Source organism: Physella acuta, unplaced genomic scaffold, assembly GCF_028476545.2.
Source record: "Physella acuta isolate Inbredline_101_S28 unplaced genomic scaffold, ASM2847654v3 ptg000300l, whole genome shotgun sequence".
Classification (NCBI taxonomy): Eukaryota; Metazoa; Mollusca; class Gastropoda; family Physidae; genus Physella; species Physella acuta.
In genome coordinates this window covers 73893-100014 of record NW_026731819.1, presented here as the reverse complement: position 1 = coordinate 100014, position 26122 = coordinate 73893, and the positions used below count along the sequence as shown (strand labels likewise).

The 26122-nt window shown below is 31.0% G+C and overlaps 3 protein-coding genes across 9 annotated transcripts in view; 1 reads left to right on the top strand and 2 right to left on the bottom strand.

Moving 5' to 3' along the window:
• Window positions 1–3456, bottom strand: part of LOC131939907 (protein pitchfork-like) — a 6314-nt gene extending 2858 nt beyond the window's left edge. The window contains exons 1-3 of the mRNA XM_059298445.1: window positions 3295–3456; window positions 2054–2193; window positions 180–278 (exon numbers count right to left, since the gene is read on the bottom strand). Coding sequence (XP_059154428.1) covers window positions 180–278; window positions 2054–2193; window positions 3295–3307 — 252 coding nt within the window. The 5' untranslated portion in view covers window positions 3308–3456. The remainder of the gene's footprint in view (window positions 1–179; window positions 279–2053; window positions 2194–3294) is intronic.
• LOC131939906 (general transcription factor IIH subunit 1) lies at window positions 2125–14263 on the top strand. 3 transcript variants are annotated; one of them, XM_059298444.1, is made up of 15 exons: window positions 2125–2225; window positions 4630–5036; window positions 6399–6600; window positions 7531–7627; window positions 8470–8547; window positions 8639–8732; window positions 9032–9181; window positions 9487–9566; window positions 10101–10373; window positions 11206–11276; window positions 11758–11911; window positions 12171–12261; window positions 12491–12606; window positions 12890–12982; window positions 13359–14263. In XM_059298444.1, the coding sequence occupies exons 2-15, from the start codon at window positions 4883–4885 to the stop codon at window positions 13440–13442; spliced, it is 1737 nt and encodes a 578-aa protein (XP_059154427.1). In that variant the 5' UTR covers window positions 2125–2225; window positions 4630–4882; the 3' UTR covers window positions 13443–14263. The 3 variants fall into 3 exon arrangements, with proteins under 3 accessions (XP_059154427.1, XP_059154426.1, XP_059154425.1); XM_059298443.1 differs by lacking the exon at window positions 2125–2225 and adding an exon at window positions 3536–3609; XM_059298442.1 differs by lacking the exon at window positions 2125–2225 and adding an exon at window positions 3536–3649.
• LOC131939904 (uncharacterized protein DDB_G0284459) lies at window positions 14111–26122 on the bottom strand. 5 transcript variants are annotated; one of them, XM_059298441.1, is made up of 19 exons: window positions 23582–26122; window positions 23085–23328; window positions 22823–22942; window positions 22560–22680; window positions 22281–22400; window positions 21549–21941; window positions 20923–21012; window positions 20496–20747; window positions 20160–20219; window positions 19360–19818; window positions 19115–19204; window positions 18657–18836; window positions 18327–18443; window positions 18127–18177; window positions 17884–18036; window positions 17311–17582; window positions 16517–16760; window positions 15636–16158; window positions 14111–14993 (listed from the first exon to the last, which is right to left on the bottom strand). In XM_059298441.1, exons 2-19 carry the CDS (start codon window positions 23136–23138, stop codon window positions 14852–14854), a joined length of 3441 nt encoding a protein of 1146 aa, XP_059154424.1. In that variant the 5' UTR covers window positions 23139–23328; window positions 23582–26122; the 3' UTR covers window positions 14111–14851. The 5 variants fall into 5 exon arrangements, with proteins under 5 accessions (XP_059154424.1, XP_059154421.1, XP_059154422.1 ...); XM_059298438.1 differs by having other exon boundaries at window positions 18327–18446; window positions 23085–23144; window positions 25987–26122; XM_059298439.1 differs by having other exon boundaries at window positions 18327–18446; window positions 23085–23144; window positions 26099–26117.

The following is a 26122-nucleotide window of genomic DNA, read 5'->3' as shown; positions in this document are numbered from 1 at the left end:
ATTAAATTGAGTTGCAACATGACCCAAACCCAAATTATGTGAGTTACGTTGTAAACATGAAACAAAACTAGAAATTTGAATTAGACATGGCCTAAATATGAAACAAAACAAACATGATTGGAATTACCTGAAAAAATACATTAGACCTACCTAAAAATAATAACCCAAATGGGAATTACCTGATAAATTTTGAGCAATCTTGGTCCTGTTCTGGCACCCAGTGTGTATCCCTTTGTACTCACAAGTTTCGTCTTGACTAAATGATACATGTTGGTTTTCTTTAGAGAGGAAGGAAATCAAGTTTGATCTATGTGATACATTTTCTTCAGAGAGGAAGGAAATCAAGTTTGATCTATGTGATACATGTTGGTTTTCTTTAGAGAGGAAGGAAATCAAGTTTGATCTATGTGATACATTTTCTTCAGAGAGGAAGGAAATCAAGTTTGATCTATGTGATACATGTTGGTTTTCTTTAGAGAGGAAGGAAATCAAGTTTGATCTATGTGATACATTTTCTTCAGAGAGGAAGGAAATCAAGTTTGATCTATGTGATACATGTTGGTTTTCTTTAGAGAGGAAGGAAATCAAGTTTGATCTATGTGATACATGTTGGTTTTCTTTAGAGAGGAAGGAAATCAAATTTGATCTATGTGATACATGTTGGTTTTCTTTAGAGAGGAAGGAAATCAAATTTGATCTATGTGATACATGTTGGTTTTCTTTAGAGAGGAAGGAAATCAAGTTTGATCTATGTGATACATTTTCTTCAGAGAGGAAGGAAATCAAGTTTGATCTATGTGATAAATGTTGGTTTTCTTTAGAGAGGAAGGAAATCAAATTTGATCTATGTGATACATGTTGGTTTTCTTTAGAGAGGAAGGAAATCAAATTTGATCTATGTGATACATGTTGGTTTTCTTTAGAGAGGAAGGAAATCAAATTTGATCTATGTGATACATGTTGGTTTTCTTTAGAGAGGAAGGAAATCAAATTTGATCTATGTGATGATGCAGGTTGGGCAATATTAAAAAATAGGTCAAAGAAAGAAGAGTGTTGGTCAATTAGACCATAGGTGACATGGGTCAAGCAAAACAAACAGAATTGCCTGACTAATTAAGAAAAAACTGACTGGCCATGTTTGACAGTCTACTGATAATTGAAATGTGTAGTAAGCAGTTGGACATAGATATTGTTAGAAGATAGTCAATGAGTTGGAGTTTGGAGAATAGATTAGCTAGGTTATAGCTGAGGAGTTAATGGTGGAAGTAATAGGAAGTTAAGGTCCGTCAAAAAATAGGAATAATGTGTAGGACAGCTGATTTAAGATTAGAAATAAGATTGATAGTACATATATTAAATAAACATTGAAATTTGAACTGTATCAGATGTGTTATAGTTATATATATTCCCACTGGAGAAATCTGTACATCATTAGAAGAGTCGATCCATTAACCCTGTACATGCACATTAAGGTGTATATATCAACTTTTCCTCACCAAAATCAAATACACTCTCATTATTTTGTACAGCAGTACAGCTATATCTGGGTTTTTTATTTCTAACATTTACCAGTTTGGCATAGTAGTCAGAATTAGCTTAAGGCTTGCAGGCCTTATCTCATTTTTCAAATAATAGTTTAGTGTTTGCTTTTTTGCTATTACAGATGAAGTACAGTTCACCTGTTTGGCATATAAATAGGATAGTGTTATCAGTTCTATGCCCAATTGTCTTTACTGTCCCTAACACACGGCAGGTACTATTCCAATACAGGAACATCCTGTAGACTCCAGATATTGATCCGAACTCAAGACTTTCAGGTTAGTTATTGTGCACTTTACCACCCAGCTACACCATCCCATAGAAATCAAGTACCATAGAAATAATAATAAGCATTAAGACTTGCATACACCATATTGAACTTAAGAAGGGTTTTTGAAAAAAGCAAGCATTGAAATATTTAGATGAAACTGACAATAAGCCTTGAATGAGTTGAAACCAGGTTTTCGGAAAAGAAAAAGAAAACACATTACAACTTGGCAACACAATTTCTTACTTCTTCGTTTTCATAACAGCCTGGGCCAACATTAGGGTTGCCAATGACAAGTGACATCTCGTTGCCAAATCTGTCCTGGGCCATGCTTGTTGGGAACATCTCCCTGTTCTTGGTTGTCATGAAGGCAACAGTGTTTTTAGCTGTTAAAACACACAAGAGTCAAGTGTTAATCGTACATTTTTTAATTCATTTATATAGTGCCTTGAATTTATTTTAGTTTATGTGTAAACTGTTTGTTTTAAGTAAACCTTCATAAATTGTACAAAAAAAAAGTGGTGCATAAAAACCTTTTTTTATTGAGGTTACTTAATCAACTAATTGGGTAGGGCTTAGGGAGTTTAATTTAGGTGCTGCGGCCCCTGTACCAATGTTCTTATTTGCAACTAAACTGTGAACTGCAACTTTTAAAGCCATTAGTTGTATTTTATCAGGCTCAGTGCTTTTTTTGGGACGGTACGCACCAGTATGACTTACCGGCACCTTTTTCAATGTGGGGGGGGGGGGGGATTATTACCTTTCTTGTATTTTAACATTTATTATTGATTTATGATATTATTAATTTGTTAATTGTAGTTGTGATTTAGCTTGCATCGAGTTGCAAACTGGTAGTTTAAAGTTAGGCAATCCATCACACAGTACCGGTACCTATTTTTTTACAAACAAAAGCATTAATAAGGCAAATACCATAACTGTTTCTCTTCCACATATACATATTACTACAAATTGAAGTTCTGACACTGATTCCTCATATCTTTGCTTAAGAGATAAATAAAAAATACCAGCTTCAAAAACAGAATCTCAAAATAATTTATAGAAGAATTAAGGGATTGCTGAAGATATTGCCATTTAAGTTCTTAGAATCTTGGATATAATCAATAGGCAATTATATTTTTTATTAAGGCCTAATTATTAGGCCTATAATGTATAAGGCTATAATTCATATTATTATATAAAAATAATTAAAATACCAATAGATTTGAATAGATTAGGGCTAATATTTAAATTTTTATTAAATTAATAAAATAAGAAAATGGCCTAAAATTGTCTACAATGTAAAATAATAAATTATTAAAATAGGTCCAAATAATGTAATAATATTATTTATTAATATTTTTTTATTAATTAATTATTTTTAGTAAAAAAGCCTTTTAAAAAGGCCTACAAATATTAATAAATAATTAATAATTAAAATATCCCATTTCTACTTTCTACTTAAAAATAAATAAAGTTTTGTACTCTACCATTGCCTTCCATTTTCAGTTATTGTGTTTTATATTTTATGCTATATGAGTTCTAAGTAATCTTTGAAAAAGTAAATAAAATCATTCTAGGACTGAGAACTAAACATTAATTATTCACTGATGATGGTTTTATCTCTGCTTCCTTAGATACTGAGGTTGTGAAGGAAGTGAAGGTTTTGAAAGTCGTAAATCCGGAAACAACGCTTTAATAATAAAAACAAAAATTAAATAAAACGAAACAAGACGCATCATAGCCGACGTACTGTCCACTCCATACATTCACCAACTTGAGCTTTTTTTTTATAAAACTTGCATGTGTTTTTGTCTGTTGTTTTGCTACAATCATTTACTAGAAGTATGATACATACTGCTGTTATAACATAATCATAAGCAAATTAAATCTAGATCTAGATTCTAAATGTTTACTCAAATTGCAAATATTTTTTTATTCTTTCTTATCGGTCAGAAATTTTTCTACTGACTGGCTGTCGCAGTGTCTGCTGTATTATAAAATAACGAGCCGACCCGCGGCGTATCGTACGCCGCTATTTCGTGGTTTTATTTTCTACTTTTCAGTAATTCATAAATTGTGAATTTGACAGTACCAATGCTGCCACCGAAAATATTTGCTTTAAAACACTACCCCCCCTTTCCCTCAACCCCTACCCTATACCCCCCCCCCCCCCCGTGAAAGCAGCCTCCTCTTAGTTGCCTCCTCTAAGTTTAAAATCGTTTCAAACTAAATTATCTGCCCCTAATAGCCGTCACTAAACCCGGCTATACGAATGTAAACATTTAGAGTGAACACCGCTCACCAGACCATGTGGAGGAGGGGTGGGGGTGGTAGCGATAGAGAGGAAGAGAGGGGACTGCAAGGCGCAGTTTGCAACTTGTTTTCTAACGTCTCCCAGAAGAAAATTATATATATAGATTATGACTACTCAAGCCCTTAGATTCTAGCTGCAGCCAGTGTGACGATCGTCTGTCAGTAAACAAATTGAAGACTGCGAGAAATCTATACTATAGGCCTATGTGTTATGTTTGTGAAGCTTAGATCCATTATTCGTATGGACTATGCATTTTGTATTTTGTAAGCTTTAGCCTTTAAAACTAAATTATTAATTAAAATGTTGAGCTTATGATTAATAATGTAATATGAAACATGCAAATTTTAAATTTAACTTACCTGTCATGTACAGTACAGTAACACAAGAATCTAATTTTTTAGGCTTTGACTAGAATCTAGAATAACATCTAGATCTATATCTAGCTTCTAGAGACTGTTAAAATGCAAATATTTAGGCCTATTTTAATTTTTTCTATTATTATTCTCAGATTTGACAGCAGTACTCTCAAGCAGCTCAATGACAATGGCTTGTTCAATTCTCATCAAGCAAAGTTAATGTGAACATATTTTTTATTGGAACAGTTTGACTATCTACCTCAGTTTTGTTTACAAAAACTATTTTAAATCAACATGTTAGTGCAGTCATCATATTAAAAAATAATGTGTTATTTACATTAATGTGCATGAACTTTTTAATTACTGACAAGTTCAACTTAAATAGAACCCCACACATTCATTATAATGTCCAAGTCTTCAGAAGAAGTGTTGTTGATAGTGAAAAATGTCAAAAATAAAAAAACAGATGGAACTTTGTATATGATGGGGGAAAGGATGGCATGGATGCTTGAATCTAAAAATGTGTTCAATATAAGCTACATGTATGCAGATATTAAAAGTAAGTTTTGAACAATTTAGTTTTTGTAGGCCTATATTTGTTACAAAATGTATTCATTATATATTACATGTATTGTATACAGATAGTAAATGTAGTTTGTGACCACATTAAATTTGTATTGTTTCAGATGCAATTGCTTTTTACAATTTTCTTTTGAATTTGCATTTACATTTAAAATAACAAAGAATAGGGCATAGTACATTAAGGGGATATGCTATGTTTTTTTCTATTTTTTACAGTTTAAGATCTAAAGCCTTTTAAATACTTTTATCATATTTGGCATATAAAAGTAAGCTTTAAACAGCAAAAAAAAAGGTCGAAAACAATTTTGGTTGTCATGGAAACCCAAAAAACCTCCGCCATTTTGAATTTTTCGGTACTTTTAAAAATACTAAGGCTTTTTTATTTATGCGCCTATAGCAATCAAATTTAAACTGCTTATATTTCAGTATATATTAAAACTTTTGTCACGACAACTTTTTGAAATAAATACTGGTAAGAGTTTTACAAGGTCTAAAAAATCGTGCCCTTTTTAGAATTCAAAAGTTTCAAAATGTGCATATTAATTACCAAATACTTTTTTTCTATGAAAGCAATCACAATTCCCTCATGACAAAAGTTGTATTTTTGCACGAAGAACAACTTCTGAAAATATGGTTGGCATTGTTTAATAAATAAAAAAGTAGTAGGCTTTTTAGTGTTAAAAACATGCGAACTGAGAAAAACAGCCAAAAGTAACGAAAACTAGGTCAGGAAAGTACCATATCTGTGTAAACTACAAAGCCGATTGTAAGCTTTGGGTGTTTCCGAGATGTAGGAAATTAAGTTTATTAGATACATGAGAAATCCAGCTTTCCAATGATGTCAAATACAATATAATGACGGATATAAAACTTTTCATAGAGAGCTTGTAAGATTGGGAAAAATTGATTATTTTTTAATTAATAGGGTCATAAAAATCGTAATTCAAACACATAAAATAATTTTTTCTCTTTAAAGTTATTATTTTCTTTATACAAAAATGGACAAAGTATCCAAAAGTGCAAGAAACCCATCATGACGAAAAAGAAGAAATTTTGTGATTTTTTTCCGCACATATCCCCTTAAAATATACTGTACAATGGAATTTTAAAACAATTATTGAGCACTTTTAAGCATTTCATAATAGATTGTTTGATTGAAATCATTTTTAAGAAGTTCTTTTTAATTTTGTTTGAAAAAAATATTAACCAACTAAAAAAACTAGTCACTATTTTATAGCAATTTAAATGATGAAGTTATAAATATATCTGTGACTTATCCTTACATTTCAGCTCAGAAAATCTCACCTGAATATATCTGTGACTTATCCTTACATTTCAGCGCAGAAAATCTCACCTGAAACAAAGGAGAAGGTGCAGCTCCAGGTTATCCTCAATGACGGCAGTGCAAACACATTCCTCTTCAATAACCCCAAGGGACGGCAGGTACAGTTGCAGGACAGGGAGTCTGTGAAGGAGCTGCTACAACAGCTTTTGCCCAGGTTCAAGAGGAAGATCAGCTCAGAGCTGGAGGAGAAGAACAGGTATTGCCCAATGTTGTGTGTTTGTTGTCATTTAATATAATTCATTGTTAGCTGTTCATATAGTCTTGTACTAATTTTCCCTGGTATTTTCATACATACTATATCTTAGGAGTATTCAAGTCTCACACTATTTTGGTGTAATGTTGTGTTTGGCTATCATACTTAGTCATTTTGTAAAAGTAGTCTCTCTAGTTTCAATCAATTTATATCTCATGTGTTTTTATATATGTTAATTCATTTTTAGCAGTCTATATAGACACATACCATTTTTGTCTGATGTTGTTTTCATGTATTCTAATACTTTGCAGTCGATCAGGTTTCAATCAATTATTTTTGACGTTTTCATAATAGCCTACTAATTATTTAAAATCATTATGTCAAGTTTCAATCAATGTGTGCCATATGTTGTGTTTAGGACCTACTAATAGTTTAAATTAATTGGTGTTATCAGTTGTTATGGCGTACAATTGTTTACCACATATTGTTATGTTTCTGGCTGTTCTTGAATCCACCCAGCCCTGATGGATACGTATTTCACATAAAATCAAGGTAGCTGGGTATCCTAAGTGTCCCACCATACTTTTATGTGCAGTCAGTAATGAAAGAGATTATCTCCACTTCATCTATCTTGTGATGTATTGTTGTCATATGTCCTAAAATGCTGAGATAGTGTTTTTGACAGAAATAGTTTTAGGGTCTAGGTAAATTTGTGCTGCTTTGTAAGTCGATGGAAGATGGGGCGTTTGACAGATATTTAAAGTCCAGTTGAATCTGTGCTGCTGTGGTCAATGGAAGATGGTGATTTTGACAGAAGTAGTTTCTTGTTTAATGGTGTGGTTGAACTGTTCTGTCTCAGCTATTTTTTAATACATTAACACCTTTACAGCCTTCAAATAAAACTCTTTATAATGCCATTTCTTTGTCTTGTAGAATCCTTCAGCAAGATCCAGAATCTTATCAGCTATATAAAGACTTAGTTGTAAGTGGAGTTATCTCCCCTGAAGAGTTCTGGGCCTCAAGATCACATGTAAGTTTTAGGCAGCCATTTTGTTTATTTCACATAAGTTTTTTGATAGAAAATTCATATCGAATTCAAAGACCAGATTGGGCTTTATATATATATATATAGATATAGATAGATATATATATAGATAGATATATATATATATAGATATATATATAGATAGATATATACATATATATATATATATAGATAGATAGATATATACATATATATATATAGATAGATATATAGATATATACATATATATAGATATATAGATATATATATATAATCTGGATACTTCTTAAATTCAAATATTTGACTTACCATGACAGGATGAGTGGCATAACACCTCCAGCTGATATTAAGTTGTTCATTCAGTTTTAATGTATTTTTAGCATTGATTCCAATAGAGAAAAATGTTACAGAATTGTACCAATCCTGGAATATAAGGAATAGTACCAAAAATTATAGTATAATGATAGTTTATCTTTTAGATCAATTCATCTTTAACTATAGCTCAGAATAACTCGAGGTACCAAGTGGATTGTTTTGTTGTACATTACTTGATGTGCCTTAGCAATTTTGTGTACTATCATAATCTTAACCCTTCAGCTAAATTAAACTCTATGCACAGTATTGTTTTTTACTGGTGTTTTTATCAAAACCATGATTAGTAACTAAGATATTGTTTGGAAAAAATATTTTTACATTAAATATGACCAGGGACACAAGTAACAGTTTTTATAATAATTTAGTAGCTTATAAAATGTTATTATGATATCAAGGCATCACAGACAATGAGGCTTAATTGTTGAATTATGGCATTAGCTTCCACCTTCTAAAAATTTTTTTTTTATTTCCAGTTATTATCAACATCATCATCATCATCATCTAGTAAATCATCAGCAGGTCAGAATGTTGGGGTTTCCCCTGCTTTCTTGGTATGTATATTATTGTTGTTTTTATATATAGGCTGTAGGGTTTTAAGTCTTTTGGTGATGATAACTGTAGTAAATGTTTTATTCCCTTTAGGCTGATATCAAACCACAAACGGATGGTGCTAATGGTCTTAAATACAATCTTACAGCTGACATAATTCAGTCTATTTTTAAAACATACCCAATGGGTAAGTGGTATATTTAAGCTGAGCAAGGGTAAAAGTGTGCCTTTTATTTTAAAAAAATTTAGTTGTACATGTTTAATTGAGCAGTCTTATTTTAAAGAATTTTTTCAAATGCCTATTGCTAAGGCTTGTAGTGTTTATATTTTGAAGGACATTAAAGTTTGTTCATTTTTAATTTATTTTAAATCATCTAAAAAAATTTCTAGTATTTTGGTTACTGTTTGCTAAACGTGCTGTTTTTATAATTATACTTCACTCTGCACAGTTTAATTATATACAAGACTCTATTCTAATTTTATTAGTGAAAAAGAAACACGCTGAAGCAGTTCCCCATTCTGTGAGTGAGTCTGAGTTTTGGACCCGTTTCTTTCAATCTCATTATTTTCATAGAGATCGTCAGGCCCTTGCATCTAAAGATATTTTTACTGAATGTGCCAAAAATGATGAAGAAGGTGAGCTTTAAACATAAAAATATATCTGCTTCTTCAGTTATAATAATTATTTTATTTTTAAAGATTATTTTAAATAATCTTAATTTTTTTTAAAATTTAATTGAATTCAGGTAATTTTTTATTAAGTGGGTTTTTACAAGTTTCACATTTCAAATTAACAAAATGTTTAAATATTTTTTTTTTACTAAATTTAAAAATCTTCAAAATTTTATTCTTTTTTGGTGAGTTTGAAGGTAGAATTTTTCTTTTTTAAGTTGATTGATTCTCATAAATTTAGCTATGTTTTATTCTATTTTCAACATCAGTTATGAAAGAAGAAATAAGTAAGAATGTGAATGATCCATTGGTTGATTTGACACAGATTAAAGATCAGGAAGTGGATGAGGTAGGAAGATAGTATAGTTTTTTTATCAATTAGATTTTATAAGAACCACAATGAAAGCTGGTGGTTTGTGTATCACATTCTGTGGATGTTTTCATGTATTTTATTGTTTATTGGGTTGACAGTTTTCTAGTCATTTCTTGAATTGTTAAAATAATCACATGAATATTGATTTGTATTTATTTTTTTATTTTTATAATACAAAGCCATTTTGAATATTTAGTTTTTAATTATGGTTAATTTACATGAAAAGAAATCTGACATATTTATTTTATTCTCAGTTTTAAGTTTCAAAATTGTTTTACTTTACATACAAAGAAATCTAGCAACATGTTATTTTATTTAAAGTTTTTCAAGTTAAATTTTACATGAAAAGAAACCTAGAAGTATGTTCTATTATTTTAAAAATTTTTTAAAAGTTAAATATTTAATTTTTGGAAAGAAATCTAGCAGCAAGTTATTTTAAGATTTTTTAAAAAGTTAAATTATTTTATTTTACATGGAACAAAACCTAACAACATATTGCTCTATTTTAAGGAATACAGAGGGATAGTGGACGACACCAGAGCCAGCAATAACACAGCCAACCAATCAATGATCAGACGCTTCAACCAACACTCCACCATGGTACTCAGGGCCTGCAGCAACACCACACCATCCTCGTCCACCCCAGATCCCATCACAGCAGAGAGTCCAGCACCCTCCAATGGTAGGAAGACAAAACTCCCTGGCAGCCTCAATGGTGTTCAACCTTTTTTAAATGGTGCGTCCACAAGTAGTGGCTATACACAGGAACCTCATATAAAGAAGGTAAAGGACTGATTTGTATTGTAAAGATTTATTTTTTTAAATATAAATGTGTGTATCCACAAGTAGTAGCTATACACAGGAACCTCATGTAAAGCAGGTAAAGGACTGATTTGTAAAGAATTTTTGTTTTTTAAATATAAATTTGTCCATCAACAAATAGCTATTCATTAAAACCTCATATAAAGAAGGTAAAAGACTGATTTGTATTTGTTGAGAATTTTTTTGTAAATATAAGATTGTGCATCCACAAGCAGTAGCTATATGCCAAAACCTCAGATAAACAAGGTAATGGACTGATTTGTAAAGAATTTGTTTGAAATATAAAATTGTGCATCCACAAGAAGTAGCTGAGTGTCAAAACATCACATAAAAAAGGTAATGGACTGATTTGTGAAGAATTTTTTGAAATACACCAAGGTGTTCTTGATCAAAGTATCTTAAATGAAATGAAAAATATTCGGCCTTAGTAAAGGAATAAATTAAGCCTATTGCTGTAACAGTTTGCACAGAGAATCAAAATATGGACCAAAGAAAAGGTTATTTTTAGCATTAGTTAGACAGTGCTTAGTTGCGTCATTCCTGTTACCTGTAGTTTGGTACAAAATGGAGGCTGACTGATACAGGATATTTTACATTTATTACAAAGGATTCCATTGCTTGCCAACTTTTTAGCACTGAAATCTTGTCTTCTGTAATGAAGATTAATCTGATTAAGTTTCTTTTATCACTCTATATAAGTTAAAAATATGATTCCCTATTCACTTTGGTAAGAAATTTTTTTTAGACTTTAAATGTTTTTTTTTTAAATTAAGTTTTTAACCAATCTTTGCAGAGAAAAATCAAAGAAAAACTGGAATATGAAGATCTAGATAACAAAGATGCAGCAGAGGGGGTAACACTAAGGCAAGTTTTTACTTTGTCCTCTAAAATGTTCATGTTTTCAAGTTGTTGTTTTTTTAAACTGAGCATTCTTTAAAAAGGTTTTTATTCTTAATATTAGGTTAACACATATGGATCGCCAAGTTTTTTTTTTAAACCGAGCATTCTTTAAACAGGTTTTTATTCTTAATATTAGGTTAACACATATGGATCACTGTTTTTTTTTTATTTTTAAACTGAGCATTCTTTAAACAGGTTTTTATTCTTAATATTAGGTTAACACATATGGATCACTAAGTTTTTTTTTTAAAAACTGAGCATTCTTTAAACAGGTTTTTATTCTTAATATTAGGTTAACACATATGGATCGCTAAGTTTTTTTTTTTTAACTGAGCATTCTTTAAACAGATTTTTATTCTTAATATTAGGTTAACACATATGGATCGCTAAGTTTTTTTTTTTAAAACTGAGCATTCTTTAAACAGGTTTTTATTCTTAATATTAGGTTAACACATATGGATCGCTACCTTCATGGGCCCACACCAGCAACCAGCAGTTTTAGCCATGATAACAGGGATGTAATGATGGATGTGACTACTGAAGATTCTATAAACGCAGTAGCATATGAAGTGAGCAGCTGGGGACATTCAAGACACAGGGTACAGTAACTATAAACTTTGACAACTGGTTTAATGTGTTTATGTTCATTTTATGTATTTGTTCTTACGTCTAACCAGGTACGTTTTATAAGTTTAAATTTTTTTTTTAAAGCTAGTTTGCTGAACACTTTATCATCCTGAGTTTGTAAAACAAATTGTTCGTGTTATTTCAACAAAGTTTCTAACAAACATTATTCATACAACATATTAGCTTGTAAAAAAAATTGTTTAAATAATTACATGTAAATTAATGTTTCAGTTTTTAGGTGGTACACAAGCCCTCTCAGTATTGGGTGAACTTTCACCTGGCGGTGCTTTAATGTCTGGTACCACGCTACAAAAACTTCACCGTATGTATCAAATATATTTATTTTAAAAGTATAAATTATGTGCCAGATTTTAACATTTAACAAAATTAAAAGGTTGTGTTTTATTTAACCACATTTTCTAGATCAAATGTATAATTTTTTTTTAATCAGGTTAATTAATTTACTTAATTGTGCTTTAGTCTTTAAGTTTTGTCATGAAATCATATTGCCTGATTAGTCAAAGATCTATACTGTAGTTTTATTATACCAGAACAAGTGGCGCCTGCAACTAGAGATGAGATCAAACAGAACTATAATGCCATGTGTGAACTGCTGCGACATTTCTGGGCATGTTTTCCAGTTTCATCTAAAGCCTTGGAAGACAAGGTATACTTGACCAGTTTACTCTTAATTATAGTCATTTTTTCTAGGTTTTCGAGTACTAGAGGATTAGATAAAAATTTGCACTTAACCATACACTGTTAAAATAAGACTTTTTGACATTAAACCCAACTTCAGAGTTGACATTAATAATTTGTCGAATAAAATACAATAGTTGAAGTGAAGATAATTTTTTTTTAAAAGCATCAAGTTTTCTATAACTAGTATAACGTCTAGGTTTAAGACTTGGTCTTAAATATCTACATTTTTTTTAAATTATTTATTTTAGGTGCTGAAGATGCGAATGACTTTAGAAAGATTTGAGATGAGTAAGCTTGTACCATTAAAGGAGAAACTAACACAGTATCATTATGCTATGAATGTAAGTCATCACTCAGTTATTCTTTGTACAAATTAATCGTTTGTAGATCAAGAAATGTTTTATCTCGTGGAAACAGATAATTAGTGTCAGGCACAAAAAAGAGTTAGTAGATTAAGTAATTTATTCTACTATGGAATACAATTAACATCAGACTATTCAGTTTTCCCTATAAAATCTTTAGCAAATCATTTTCACATGTTAGAAACTAACTTGATTAAGGGGTTAGTAATTTGATTCTGTACTCTTTTATGAAAATTTTATTTTTAGTTATATTGAAATACAAATCTATGGCCTAAGTTCATTTTAAAAAAACTGAATTAACTATTACTTGTAACTTAGCCTTGGTGTTTTCTTCAAGTGAACATTTTTTTTTCAGCTGACAGGGCATTTGGAAGAAATGTTGAGAGCAGCCTACAATAAGTTTGACCTGTGGCAGGCCAAACGAAGTGCTAGGAGATAATGACAAGAATGTTTATTGATTCACCCTTATGGTCATTTTTGCTTGTTTGTAATTTTTGTTCAAGTCAAAATGGGCAACTATAGATGGTAAACCCTATACTCTTTTCAAATTTCATGCTTTTGTTTTGTTTTCTTTTAGAAATGTTTTGTTAAAAGCGTTTTTTTAATGCTTTCCCTCTGAGATAGATACTGGGCATTACCATATTGCAATTTAATGTGACCCATTATTAAAGCAATATTTTTTTAACCTCCTACATTTAGAAAAAAAAAACAGAGTTGATGCTTATGTATTTTACATTTTGTTACTGCTACTTTTAAATAGATACTTGCATCTTCAGCTGCCCATTATTTTGCATATTTACTATGTTAAAACTTAGTATCTCTGCAGTATACATTTTCTCTGATTGAAGGAATATGGATGTTGTTCTTCAAATTGTATAGCAATTTTTGTACATATAAAGCACAAGATTATAAAAATAATATTTTGAGCCAAATTGATATAACAAATTACACTAGAAAAAGTGAGTTTTTCAATTTTCTGTGAAATACATATATATATTATAAAAAATTTCTGTTTGATTTGTTATTTCATCTTCCTTTATACTATAGAGCAATAACATTTCATGACTTTCATCAATAAAAAAATGAAATTTTAATTTTATTTTTTATTCAACATGAAAACAATGCAGGGAAAATATACATGTGACTTGGTAAAGAACAACACCCTCTGTTGATTCAAAAATCTTGATAGGTTATTACAATAACTTTCCAGTTACACAAAAGCATGAATCACAGTAGTTATTTTCAAACACAAATTGTGTTTTAAATAACTAAAATTAAAGCACAAAATTTACTTGCTGAACAGTGAAAATGTAACTGACATGTTTTTTTTCACTGCCTGTGAGTTTGGAATGAACATGTGAAGATGATTTTGAAACTAACAAAATATTTTATACAATTGACTAAATGTTAATACTGGATAACTAATCAAATGCCCATGTTTCAAACTTGATTCTAAATTGTTTTTAATTCTGGTTTCAATTCAGATCTTCATTAAAAAGAAGTATTCAACCAGGACTATAATTGTTATGTTTTACTTTTGTCAATAAAAAATTTTATAAACAGTAAACCCTAATGAACAAACCAGTTCAATGTTAGTTTTGGTTAGTTCACATTTAAAATTTAGATGTTTTATTTGACACAATAAGTGTCACCAAATGTTATTTTAGCATCAATAGGAAGCTGGTTTGAAATTAGTCCTTATTTACAATTTTATAAAATGAGCCTGTCCAGGAGTAAGTGGCTACAACCCAAACAATGTATAAAAAATGAATGAATTATTTCACAAGGTGAGGAAGTGAAAAGCAAATGCATGAATGAAAAACAAAGTAATGATTATGTATATATGGGCTATGCAAGTAAATCATCAATGTCTTGTAGTAAATCATCAATAGGCTCTACATCTCCAGAGATTACATTGTCATCATCCAAACCAACATCATCAAAAAAACTGAACTCGTCCTCAAAAGATGGTCTGGACTTTTTCACTGGTCTGAAAAATATAATGCACTTTTATTATCATAGCTAGAATATACAATGCAATTTAGAGTAATTTCTAATATTCTACTGGTATTTTGCTTTTTAAAGTAAAGTACATTAACATAATTGCTTAAGATTTAATGCACCCATTACATACGAATAAAAACATCTAATAGTGTCAATACAATTTAGCTTTTAAAAAATTGAGTTTTTATGACTGATACAAATCTGTATTGAAAATTTAGAGAATAAAACAGTGCAGGGCATTGCTTTGGGAAAAATCATTTAATATTCTACTCAGTGTATATAAATATATATATATAATTGTATATATATGGCTCTACTATAGTAGGGGAAATCCAAGTGCAAAGCCTGGACACTAAGTTGAAAAGAGCTACATATTGTCCATATATCAGACCTCTCTCTCTCCACAAAGCTGATAGACCCTCGAGAAAGGACATTATATTTACAGCTTGGGATATAGCTTCAACAATAAAAAGCTAGTGATAAAGTCTCACTTCTACTAGTGGGTTTTGAGTATCAAATAACTCTTCCCTAATGAAAAATTTGACTGCTATACATTATTAGACAGAAGTGCTTGAGGAGTAATGACAAAAAAGTATAAAAATACATGAAAATAATTTCAACAACTTACTCAGTTTCTGTAGGTACAGGTTGTTTGTATACACTGGCCGCCGTATCAGGTTCCTTTTCATATGGTGAGACTAGACTAACCGCCGATGTACTGGGTAAATGGCTGTGTGTGTTGCCATGATTTTTGGGAGTTGACATTGGGTTGTGTGAATGGCTAGACGACGCGTTAGAACTTGCCCCTTTCTGGTGTGTTGCTGGTTTGGTTAGTGATGTTTCAGTCTTTACAGAATACGAGGAAGGTGTACTGTTTGAGGAGTTGGATAAATCACTGTCCTCAGAAATATTTGTATCACTGTGTTCAATGCTTTTCCTCTTTGTAAAGAGTTTGACTTTATTGTTTTTCACATGAGCTGAATTGAAAGATTTTAGTTTGACACGCTGCTGTGATTCTCTGTTGTGAGTAATGGCAGGATGAGACTTGGATGAGAACACAGGGGCATCAGGCTGCTGTGGGACAGGTTTAGGCGGTGCGGTCAATGGTGGGTCCACAGTAGGCTGCAGACGATCGCTAGACATGGCAGTATCTGGAAAAGGTGCATTATAATAAAATGAGTTTTTTTCCTCCTGTTTTTACAAAGTGCAGCCTTAATAAAATCAATAAATAAATAAATCATTTCCTTTTATTATGATAATGTAATTATTTTTTCTAAACCAAGTAAATACTATAGTTTATAGTCTGTAGTTGGATTTTTCTTTTATTTCTAAAATAAACTAATATGTTTAAGTGAAATATAGTTACTTGAAAATGTATGATAAAGTGCCAATTCATAGAATGCTTAAGTGCATCATAATCGAAATAAGCTAGTATATGAGATTATATAATCTATGATATATCTAAATATTTTTTTTAAAGATAAAATTCTAATTTTAACAATTATATACCTGTATTGAAAACAATTGGAGTTATAGGTACTCTTGGTTTATTTGCGATATTCTTTGAAGGACTAGAAGTTGAAGACATAGATGATAATGAAACTGAAGATGCAGGTAATGAGTCTGATGGCACCAATCCTGTAGAAGCATTAGCACCAGACTTTTGGGCCTGCATCTCCAGTCTCTTTCTGCGCTTCTCAGCCATGATTTCAGAAAATGACTTTATGGTCACTTCAGTTGGCTGTTCTATTTGCTGAAAATTTTAAAAAATAGAACTGTCAATTTAGAGAGCATTTCTTGGCTTCTGTTAAAACACCTAAGAAAATATCACCGTAAATTTTTAATTCATGCTGTGTTGAATAAGAAGAAAAATATTTATCAAATCATAGCCATTTATCTTTACTATTTCACTTTGAAACTCATTACAGTAATTTTCTCTCCTCCATTTTTTTGTACCCATCACCAAAAGACTGAAATCCAGTAAATAAAATGATGGGGAAGTTGAAAATGAATCAGCTTGTAATTTTTTACAAGGAGATTCATAAAAATTTTAGGAGGGCCCTGGAACTTTTAATCTAGATTCATGCTTGGTAGCTGAGAACAAGACCAGCATAATTTACCAGAATTAGAAATCAAGGCAGGATACAAACAATACCTGATAGTCTTTTACATACAGAGATTACTTTTAAAATAAAACAGTTTCTGTCATTCTTGTCAAACCCATTCTACTTGGTTACACTGACTAGGTAACTATTGCAATATATATTTTTTAATTTTAAAAAACTTAATCGATCAAAACTCACTTCATTTGTTTGAATTTTAGTGCATTTCTTTTCAGGGGAGTTTTCTTTAATATTCAGCCTGGAAACAACCCTGATCTTTTCATTGGTTCCCAGCCTCTCAGAGATAGGCATCACTTCGACAGCAGGCCTTTTGCCCTGGGTACCTTTAGCTGACAATGTCAAGCCAGCAGCCCAGGCTGCTGCTATGGGGTGAGGGCCCCTTTTCTGTGGGGCTACTTTGGCTGTTGGTGCCACCACAGCCTCTTTCATTGTCACGTCTTCTTCTTTCAAAGCTGAAATGATCAAGTAGTAATAATAATAAAACATGAATCCTTATGATTTATTAGCTCAATAGTAAGAGCTCATTGAAAAAACTGATCTACACATGGAGGCTACCAAATTAATAGAATATGAATAATGCTCCATTAAACATCAATGCAATTTCAATAATTTACCAAATGATTGTTTCTTTTTGGTAATATTTCCTATCTTTTTTATTCGATGAAATGTATCAAATTAATATTGAAATACAAATATATTTAATTTAAAAATTTTGGGTAGAAATTAATTTTAAAACTATTTGAAGTAACTAACCAGAGCTTTTCATAGCTGGAGGTACATAAATTTGTCTCTCTGTCTTTGATTTTCTATCCTGTTTATGTTTGTGCCTATGTTTATGTTTCTTGTTGCTAGAGTTGACAACTTCTTCCTCCACTGCCTCATCATTGTCCCCAGCTAGATCTTCAACTGTAAACAAACAATTTATAAAATATATATTTATCTAAATGTTATTGGCTTAGTAAGAAAGCTAACAGATTACTGTAAAATGAAACTTACAGTCTTGTAAAACTTGTCTTTTTGGGGAGGCTTGAATTCTTAGATCATGTTCTAAAAGTACAGTGAATATAATTATTTTATTTAAAATTTTTACTTTTACTGTTACTAAATAAGTGTTATAAGACTAGTACTAAAATTTAAAGTGCAATCTCTAGTTAATTACTTTGGGACCAAAATATCAAGCAGATTTTATTTTTTACCTTCATTCACTGATGCATGTAGTTTTAATCTTTTAGCTTCAATTGTTTTCTTCTTTTTTATCAGAGCTTTTCTCCTCAATCTCTCAAAGGGTGACTCTTCAATGCTTTGTTCTTCTTCTTCTGAATTTAAATACAATCAGTAAAAGTCTGAGTAAAACTATGTTATGGTTGATTAATGGTTGACAAATTAAAAATAATTGGAGATGTATTGCAAGATGGTAGTGATAAAATTAAAAAAAATTAAGCTTTCATATCAAATGTTTCTATGAACTTCTGACTGCACCTAATTAATAAATAAACACTCATCCAACAGAATAAAGTTATCCTAACCTGGCATATCTCCATCGGCAGACACCTGCCTCTGTTTCAACAACGTCGTTCTGCCTCCATCCCCTCCATCACCAATATTAACTTGATCCACCCCACGTTTCTGTGTTCTCCAAGGTCTTTTCTTAGCTTTCTTTTGCTCTTCCGTTATTCCAGCATTATCAGCATCATCTGACTTGGAACCTGATTCGACAGTTAGCAAAGCAGTTTTATTAAAAAAATGTTACAATTTCCTAATAAAAGAAATATATTACTCATAAGATTTAAAATGACTATCAGTCATGAGTATCAACTTACTTGTCCAATGATACCAGTCATGTGACCAGTACACTGAACAGAACAGGTCAAAAAGAGCCAGTGGTTTAATAAAGTATTATTCATAATCAATCTTCAGTTTGACCATAATAGTAAAAATTTAAAAAAAAAAGGCCTTACAAATAAGTCAACAGAAATGTACATACCACTAATAATTAGAATTTGTCTTCCCTTGGTATCAGAATCATTTTGTTTTAGACCTAGTCTTTGTTTGACAGTAGACTGCTGTTTATTTTCTGAAAATTTTCAATTTTTGATATAGCAGTTACAAATATATAATGAAAGAGTTCCTAAATTGAAAATTTAAAATGGATTTACATAAAGCTATTTTAACATGAATTCAAAAAATGTAATTTCAACCAGTTACATGTGAAAAATCATGTGTACTAACCTAAGCGCTGCTGGGAGGCCAGCTTTCTCATTTTTTCTTGTCTGATTTCTTCCAGAGTTTTGATCTTGATGTCTGCAAGAGGGTTCTGCTCCTCGTCGGAGTTGCCCTTTGACACCTTTACAATTTTACTTTTATGAGGAGAATTGGCCTCTCTCTTGGGTATTCCACTAGAAAGCTCAAGCCTTTCTGATCTTGACTGTACGCTAGCACTAACAGCTTTTTTATTATTGAGGGAGTTTCCGAGGCGATCCCTAACATTCAAAACAAGTGGTTCCTTCACACGACAAGACACAATGTCATCAGAATCATAATCAACATTGACCTTTCGCTTTTTGAGGACTGCTTGTTTGCTGGATACTGCAGCATTCTGCCTAACTGGCACCCTGGCATTAGACATTTTCTTTCCCTTTGTTACAGGTGGATGTACGGAAATTTGTTTCTTTTGTAGACTTGCATGTGCTTGAGAGAGAAAAAAAATTATTTAAATAATTATTTTTAGTAAACATTCACAAAAATTAATACTTGCAAATTCTACTTTTTATTTTAACTTCTTTACAGATGGTTACTACGTTTTATAAAATAATGATATTCAAAAAACTAGACAAAAAAAACTCAAAATAAACCTTAACAGACTAATATATTTTTTTTACATATACTGAAGACCTATTTTGATTTCAAGCTATCTCTTTACCTTGCAACTTTTTCATTCTTTTTAGACAACATTAAAAAAGGCAAACAGCAAATCTTAACACATGAAAATTCTTTACTTTTACTAAATTCCAATTTAGATTTTAAGCTACCTCTTTTCCTTGCAACTTTTTCATTTTCTTCCTGGACAATGACTCTTCTAACATCCGGTTCTGTGAGAAAATGAGAAAAGCAATTATTTGTAAGTTATTAAAAAATCTTGAACCTTACTTCTGTGGCCTTTAAATATAAATGTGAATCCACTTTTTATCTTAGCTTTTTATTTGTACAATCAAATATATTTTTATCAGTTTCAACTATAATGTACAAAAATGATGGTATAGAATTATGAATAAAAATAAATTCTAACATTCCAAAAGCAACTTTACCTTGTCTAGCTAAACAAAGTAATGTGTAAAATAAATACACAAATTTAAAATACGTCTTACCAAATTCATCATCATCATCCTCCTCCTCTTCCTCACTGTCAGAACTAGAACTTGAGGAATCAGAATCAGATGATGCCTTCATTGTTGTCTCCTTTTCATCAGAAGTTTCTTCTTCTTCTTCTTCTGATGATGACGAGGAGGTGGTGGTGGCAGATGAGCTTTCAGCCAATGCTGCAACTGGTGGTGTTTTTTTCTCCACAATAACAGAGCTTGGAGTAGTTGCCAATTGTGATGTCTGAGTATTATTTTCGGCTGTATTTTTAAAAGAATATTTATAATATCATTCAAAATAAAATATTTCAATGAAATAGCTTAATCAATTTTCAAAAAAATAGGAAAAGTTGCTTGATAAACTTTAGTAAAAAAAATGCTTAGATATTTAACAGATAAGGTAAGACAGTTGTTAATATATTTAAGTAACAAATACCTCTCTTTTTAAGCATCGACTCTAACGCTTTTTGTCTAAAAATCTCCTCCATAGACATTACTTTGATATTTTCAATGGAGTCATCAGAATCTGAATTCGTTGTAAAATAGGATATTATCTTATATATGTACATATAAATGTATTAGATAAACAGAGGGGACTTTGTGAGATTCACGAAATAGCATTCAGAGATGTAGTGAAACTTCAGAATACAGGACACATATTTTTTAAAAATTCAAATGCACAAGAGTGAAATGGAATGGCCATCAAACTGTTTAGTAGACCAATATGAATTAATCTGGTCCAAACAAGAAGTTAAAACAGTAACGCTGTTGTCAGATGATAGAGCACACAACAGCTAAGCTGGGCTCTCAAGTCTGTAGGACTTCAGCTCTGATGGGTACCTGATTGACGTTAGGGAAACCAAGGCAGCTGAGAATAGTGCTGACCACATTATCCCGCTCTATACCAAGGTCATTGAAATAGATTAACTCTACTTCATGTACCCCATGTGTCTTGGGGCACAAACAGGAATGATGAGATGAAGAAGTTAAAACTTTTTTATCTAGAGCCTTCCATATGTCAACTAAGCCAGTAATAGCTATCCAGAAAGTTTAAAAACATACCAGAATCAGATTCACTTTCACTGCTTTCAACAGCAGGAGGTTCAGCTGTCTGCACTGGGGCTGCACCAAGTCGTTCCCTCACACTTTTCTTCTGTACATTAGGATTCTTCATTTTTTTACCTAACTGTTTGGCTTTTACGCCAAGCATATCTTCTTTAGCTTTAACAAGTTTCTTCCCTGGATTTACTTTCACTTTTTTAACTTTCATTTTGGGTTTAGTAGATTTGTCTTTAACATTCACTTTCACAGCTTTTGTTTCCTGTTTTGTGTTTTCCTGGTTTGTTGTCTTCTGGTTGTCTTCAGGATTAGGAACACTTTCTTTTGTAGGTACCTGGCCACTTCCTTGCCCTATTGCGAGCTTAACTGGTGAAGTATTGCTTTCATCAGATTCTGCTAAGTAAAATAGTCATCCAATATAGATTACAGCTAATGCATTCAACTTTATTTACATCTAACAACTCAATTTTCTTCTTATGAAACTTTAAGTTTTAAACACTATGATAATAGCAAATCTATTATGAACTAACTACAGTGCATGTTTCATCAAGCTTTACATTTATTCATAACATAATATTTTTAAACTTAGTAACACAGAGTATTCTTCTTTAATAAAAAAAATAATTGATATACCTTCTTTTATTCTTAAAAAAAAAACAGTAATTCAAAACATTGAAATTAAAAAGATAATCAAGTATTAAACTACAAGTAAGGACTAAAAAAAAACAGACTTACTCGCTGGTTGTATGACAACTGGTTTAACCAAGGGTGGTACAATGTTTTGTGTTGTAGATGATGTGATTGGTGTTGTCACTGAAGGTTCAGTTGCTGTACTACTGGGTACAGTGTTTGTCACTGTGAAATCGAGATACACTAATTAAGATACACTGTAAAAATAATGCATCTTATTCATGTTTATACCAGTACAATGGAATAATTAAAAAGTAAAAATAGAACACTACTATGTAATTAAATAAGTTAACTGTACCAGAGGATTAGGAACTAAGTTCTAACCTGGAGCTGCAGGAGAAATTTGAGATCTTGGCTTGGAGTGTTTATAAAGACAGTTTGGCTTAGTGCAACCAACTGGTTGTGATTCCCAATAGCATGGAACTTCTGTTGAATCAACTTGAAGCTGGAAGAAAAAAGTAAATTGCTCTGACTTTTTTGTCAAAAAATACGGCACTGCTTGCTTACAGTCTGGTTTGTTAAATATCTAATTACAGCTCAATCTTCCTTAATTTGAAAATGGTTATCAATTTTTAATTTTTTTTTACCTTAAAATTAGAATGTCTGAATTTACACATAGGCCTCATGCATCCTCCCATCTCCCAGTGTTGACAAATAATTTTTGCAGTTTTGGCTGACTCTACATGTCTAAATGGACAAGCAGCCCCCTGAAAAATGGAACCAAATTATCTCATTTGAAATGTATTCACTATTATTTTAACTTCCTAAAATTTGATAAATCTTTTATTGATGCTGGTTTATTACTTAAATTAATAATTTGTGGTACAGAGTCTTAAGTTTTATAAATACCTTTGCACATGATGATGTGCAGAAAAAATAGCAGTCATCGCCGATAGTGGCCATTTTTCTCTAATAAAGGTATTGATAGCTGTTAGTTTTATCAAGATAATCAGACCAAAGCAAGTCCACAAAGAGGACAAAGAAACAAAAAGATGAATGATAGGCCTTGATGTTGGAAGATGGGTTTAGCAAAACTCAAGGGATATGGCATCCACAATAAGGACATGGCCAATTCACAAACATGTGTCAGTATCTGAAATAAATGGTAACAAAATTTGTAATTACAAGTGAAATTATTTAAAATTTTAAATTATAGCAAATGGGCCTACATTAAGTATTAAAAAAAATAATTTATTAATAACTTAAAACTCTTGAACATAAGTAAGCAAGTTTCTTTACAAGATAAATATAGTTATACACTTTAGTATATCTATTATTAATTTGAATAACATTCATAAAGTGACCCTAATTTAACAAATTTTTTAAAATGAAAAAAAAGTACTAACCAGCGAGATACCATCATGCCTGCTTGTGTAACCATCATACTCGGCAACTCATACTCAGCAGGATCAGATTGTGATAAATGTATCTGATCCACGCTATGAGCCCCAACCCACTTACATGTAAAATTAGTGCCAAGTTGAAAAATATTTGCTAACTCCATAAAACACTAGTCAAAAAACTTATTCCTATGACCCCTATTTATCTCCCTTTATTGTTATTTTTTTTAAAAGACACTAGACAAAAATCACTTTCTTATTAATATGCTAATGGCACTTATTTTGTTTCTAATTTTAATGTATTATGATTTTGAATTATTGAATCAAATCAAAAATCTAAACTGTTTCTTAGAAGGAACACTTGCTTTAAATAGTGATTAGCGTAATAATTATTCATTCATGTTAAAACAAATAACGGACAAAAAATTAGGTACAATTGCCAAAGTAAGGAACAAAGCTATCGAGAAGTACAATGATCAACACAAAGTTAGGATGAAAGTTGCATATCGGTACAAGTTGTAAAAAAAAATAACAATGAGGTAAAGTGCTGAATAAAACACAGCAGACAAAAAAAACCTAACTGACAGCATTCAATTTCCAATAAACATCATAATAAATTATTTCAAGCTATTGTTTTCTAGAATAACTTAGTTTAAAAATCAGAATTTTTCTCTTAAAAGTGTACCTATTATTGTAACTGAGAAATTTGATATACAATACAATTTAAAAAATGAACTCTAAATAAGTTACACTAATACCAAAAGCATTTGGCTATAAACTACTCTTTTAGGATATACAACTGCTGATTCATCAATTAACTGTTCTAATATTTAACTAGGCAAAACTTTTAACTACTTCTAGAAAAAATAATTTTTAATACAAAAGTTTCAGCCAAATCTGTTAAATTATTATCTAAACATGTGTAGGATGATTTGTTATTCTTAATTAATTTGAAATGGAAACCACTCATTATCTAATTTGTTGGTTTTTTTAAATGTATTGTTTTACAAAATATACAACATGTAATCTAGAAAGAAAATAAAAAGCAAAGGAAACTACAACATCAGTATTTATTTAGAGCCTTGATCTGTTAACATTGCATCCCATTTCAGTTTGTATACCATTTTTTTAGCCTATAATTTTTCCTCAATTTCAAGTCTAAAGTAAAGTATGTGTTAAAAGTAGTAGCATTAAGTTCAGCTGACAATACATGAAAAGTAGTATCGTAGCAGGAACAACAGCCCTAGGTGAAAACAGACTAAATAAAATACAGTGTGTGCTACAACTCCGTTTTTTTCATAGAAGTCTTGAAGATGCCTGCAGAACGTAGAAGTTCAACAGTAGGAAAAGAAAGCCTGTGACTGTAGCATCAATCTTTGGAGCTTTGAGTTAATAACATTCATTCTTCCTTTAGGCTTAACTTTATTAATGATCTGCTTTAAAGAACTAAGCATACAATTACTAGGCTGATATTCCAGTTAATAGATATAAGACTGTTCGCTTATATGGTTCTTTTTTTGTTTGGTCTCCAGATAATTCAGGGTATCTTTTACAGCACACAAATCCTGTTCTGGACAGCTTGCGATGGATTATATTTAACACTGTTGGCCTATTGTACTTACAGAACAGGCTAATGAAGTATGTTCTACATACTATGCGAGCATATTGTTAAGCATCGCATAAAAAATACTAAGGAGGCCTCGTATAGTAATACCATGAGCACGCCTGCCTATTACTTTGATTTTGATCAAGGTGTTGGTAGCGGACTGGTTGTTTATCAAAATGAGCTAAACACAGTAAACAGTGGTGTAAATTATACAGCTTGTTTATGGATCTAGGACTAACTCCTCGAAAGGTTGCTAACTCTACTAAACTCATTTTGTTTGTGATTTCTTTTAAAACTATTTATGTAGGTAATCTATTGGCCTGAATAATTTGACGTGGTATTTAATAAGCCTATTTGATTTTGGTTTATCATATGTTGTCTGATGTAAGTTGTGGTTTATGATGGTTGACATCAAATCCAAACCAATAAAAAATATTTAATTTTAGATTCTAGGCCTACCAAAGTTAGAGGGCCTAGCTAATTTTTTAGTTTATCATTTTTTTATGCCTCAGCCTACCTAAAAAAATTTAATTAAAATTGTATCATTTATTCATTATTGCCATTTTTATCATGAATCATTATAAAATTATACAAACAAAAACATAATTCTAGATCTATTTTAGATCTAAATCTAGATCAATCGTTGCAAGTGTAAAAAAAATTGTTTACAAAAATTGTCAAAAAAGTCTCACAGTGAGTTGACTTTTTTTTATTTTTTTTGCTATCGAGATTTGGTGATTCTCCTAAGCCTATGAAATTAACAAATATTATTAGTCTACTGTTATTGTTTAATATTGATACATACTTATGATTCGTGGGTATTTTAACCTTCTACATTAAATTGTATATGAAACTAGAATATAATTTGAAAAACTATATAATCTAGTATTCTAGAAATATGAGCAAGTTTAGTATACAATAACCCAAAGAAAGAGGTCGCT

Bases quoted from the DNA above. Each gene is read 5' to 3' on its own strand.
- LOC131939906 (XM_059298444.1), top strand. From the start codon at position 4,883: ATGTCCAAGTCTTCAGAAGAAGTGTTGTTGATAGTGAAAAATGTCAAA. The intron at 5,037-6,398 runs GTAAGTTTTGAA...CTTACATTTCAG, and splicing joins CATGTATGCAGATATTAAAA to CGCAGAAAATCTCACCTGAA. The intron at 12,607-12,889 runs GTATACTTGACC...TATTTATTTTAG, and splicing joins CTAAAGCCTTGGAAGACAAG to GTGCTGAAGATGCGAATGAC.
- LOC131939904 (XM_059298438.1), bottom strand. From the start codon at position 23,138: ATGGCCACTATCGGCGATGACTGCTATTTTTTCTGCACATCATCATGT. The intron at 18,837-19,114 runs GTATGTACATTT...CTGTCGAATCAG, and splicing joins ACAAATTCTAATTATTAGTG to GTTCCAAGTCAGATGATGCT. The intron at 16,761-17,310 runs GTGAGTTTTGAT...TAAAATTTTCAG, and splicing joins CTAAAATTCAAACAAATGAA to CAAATAGAACAGCCAACTGA.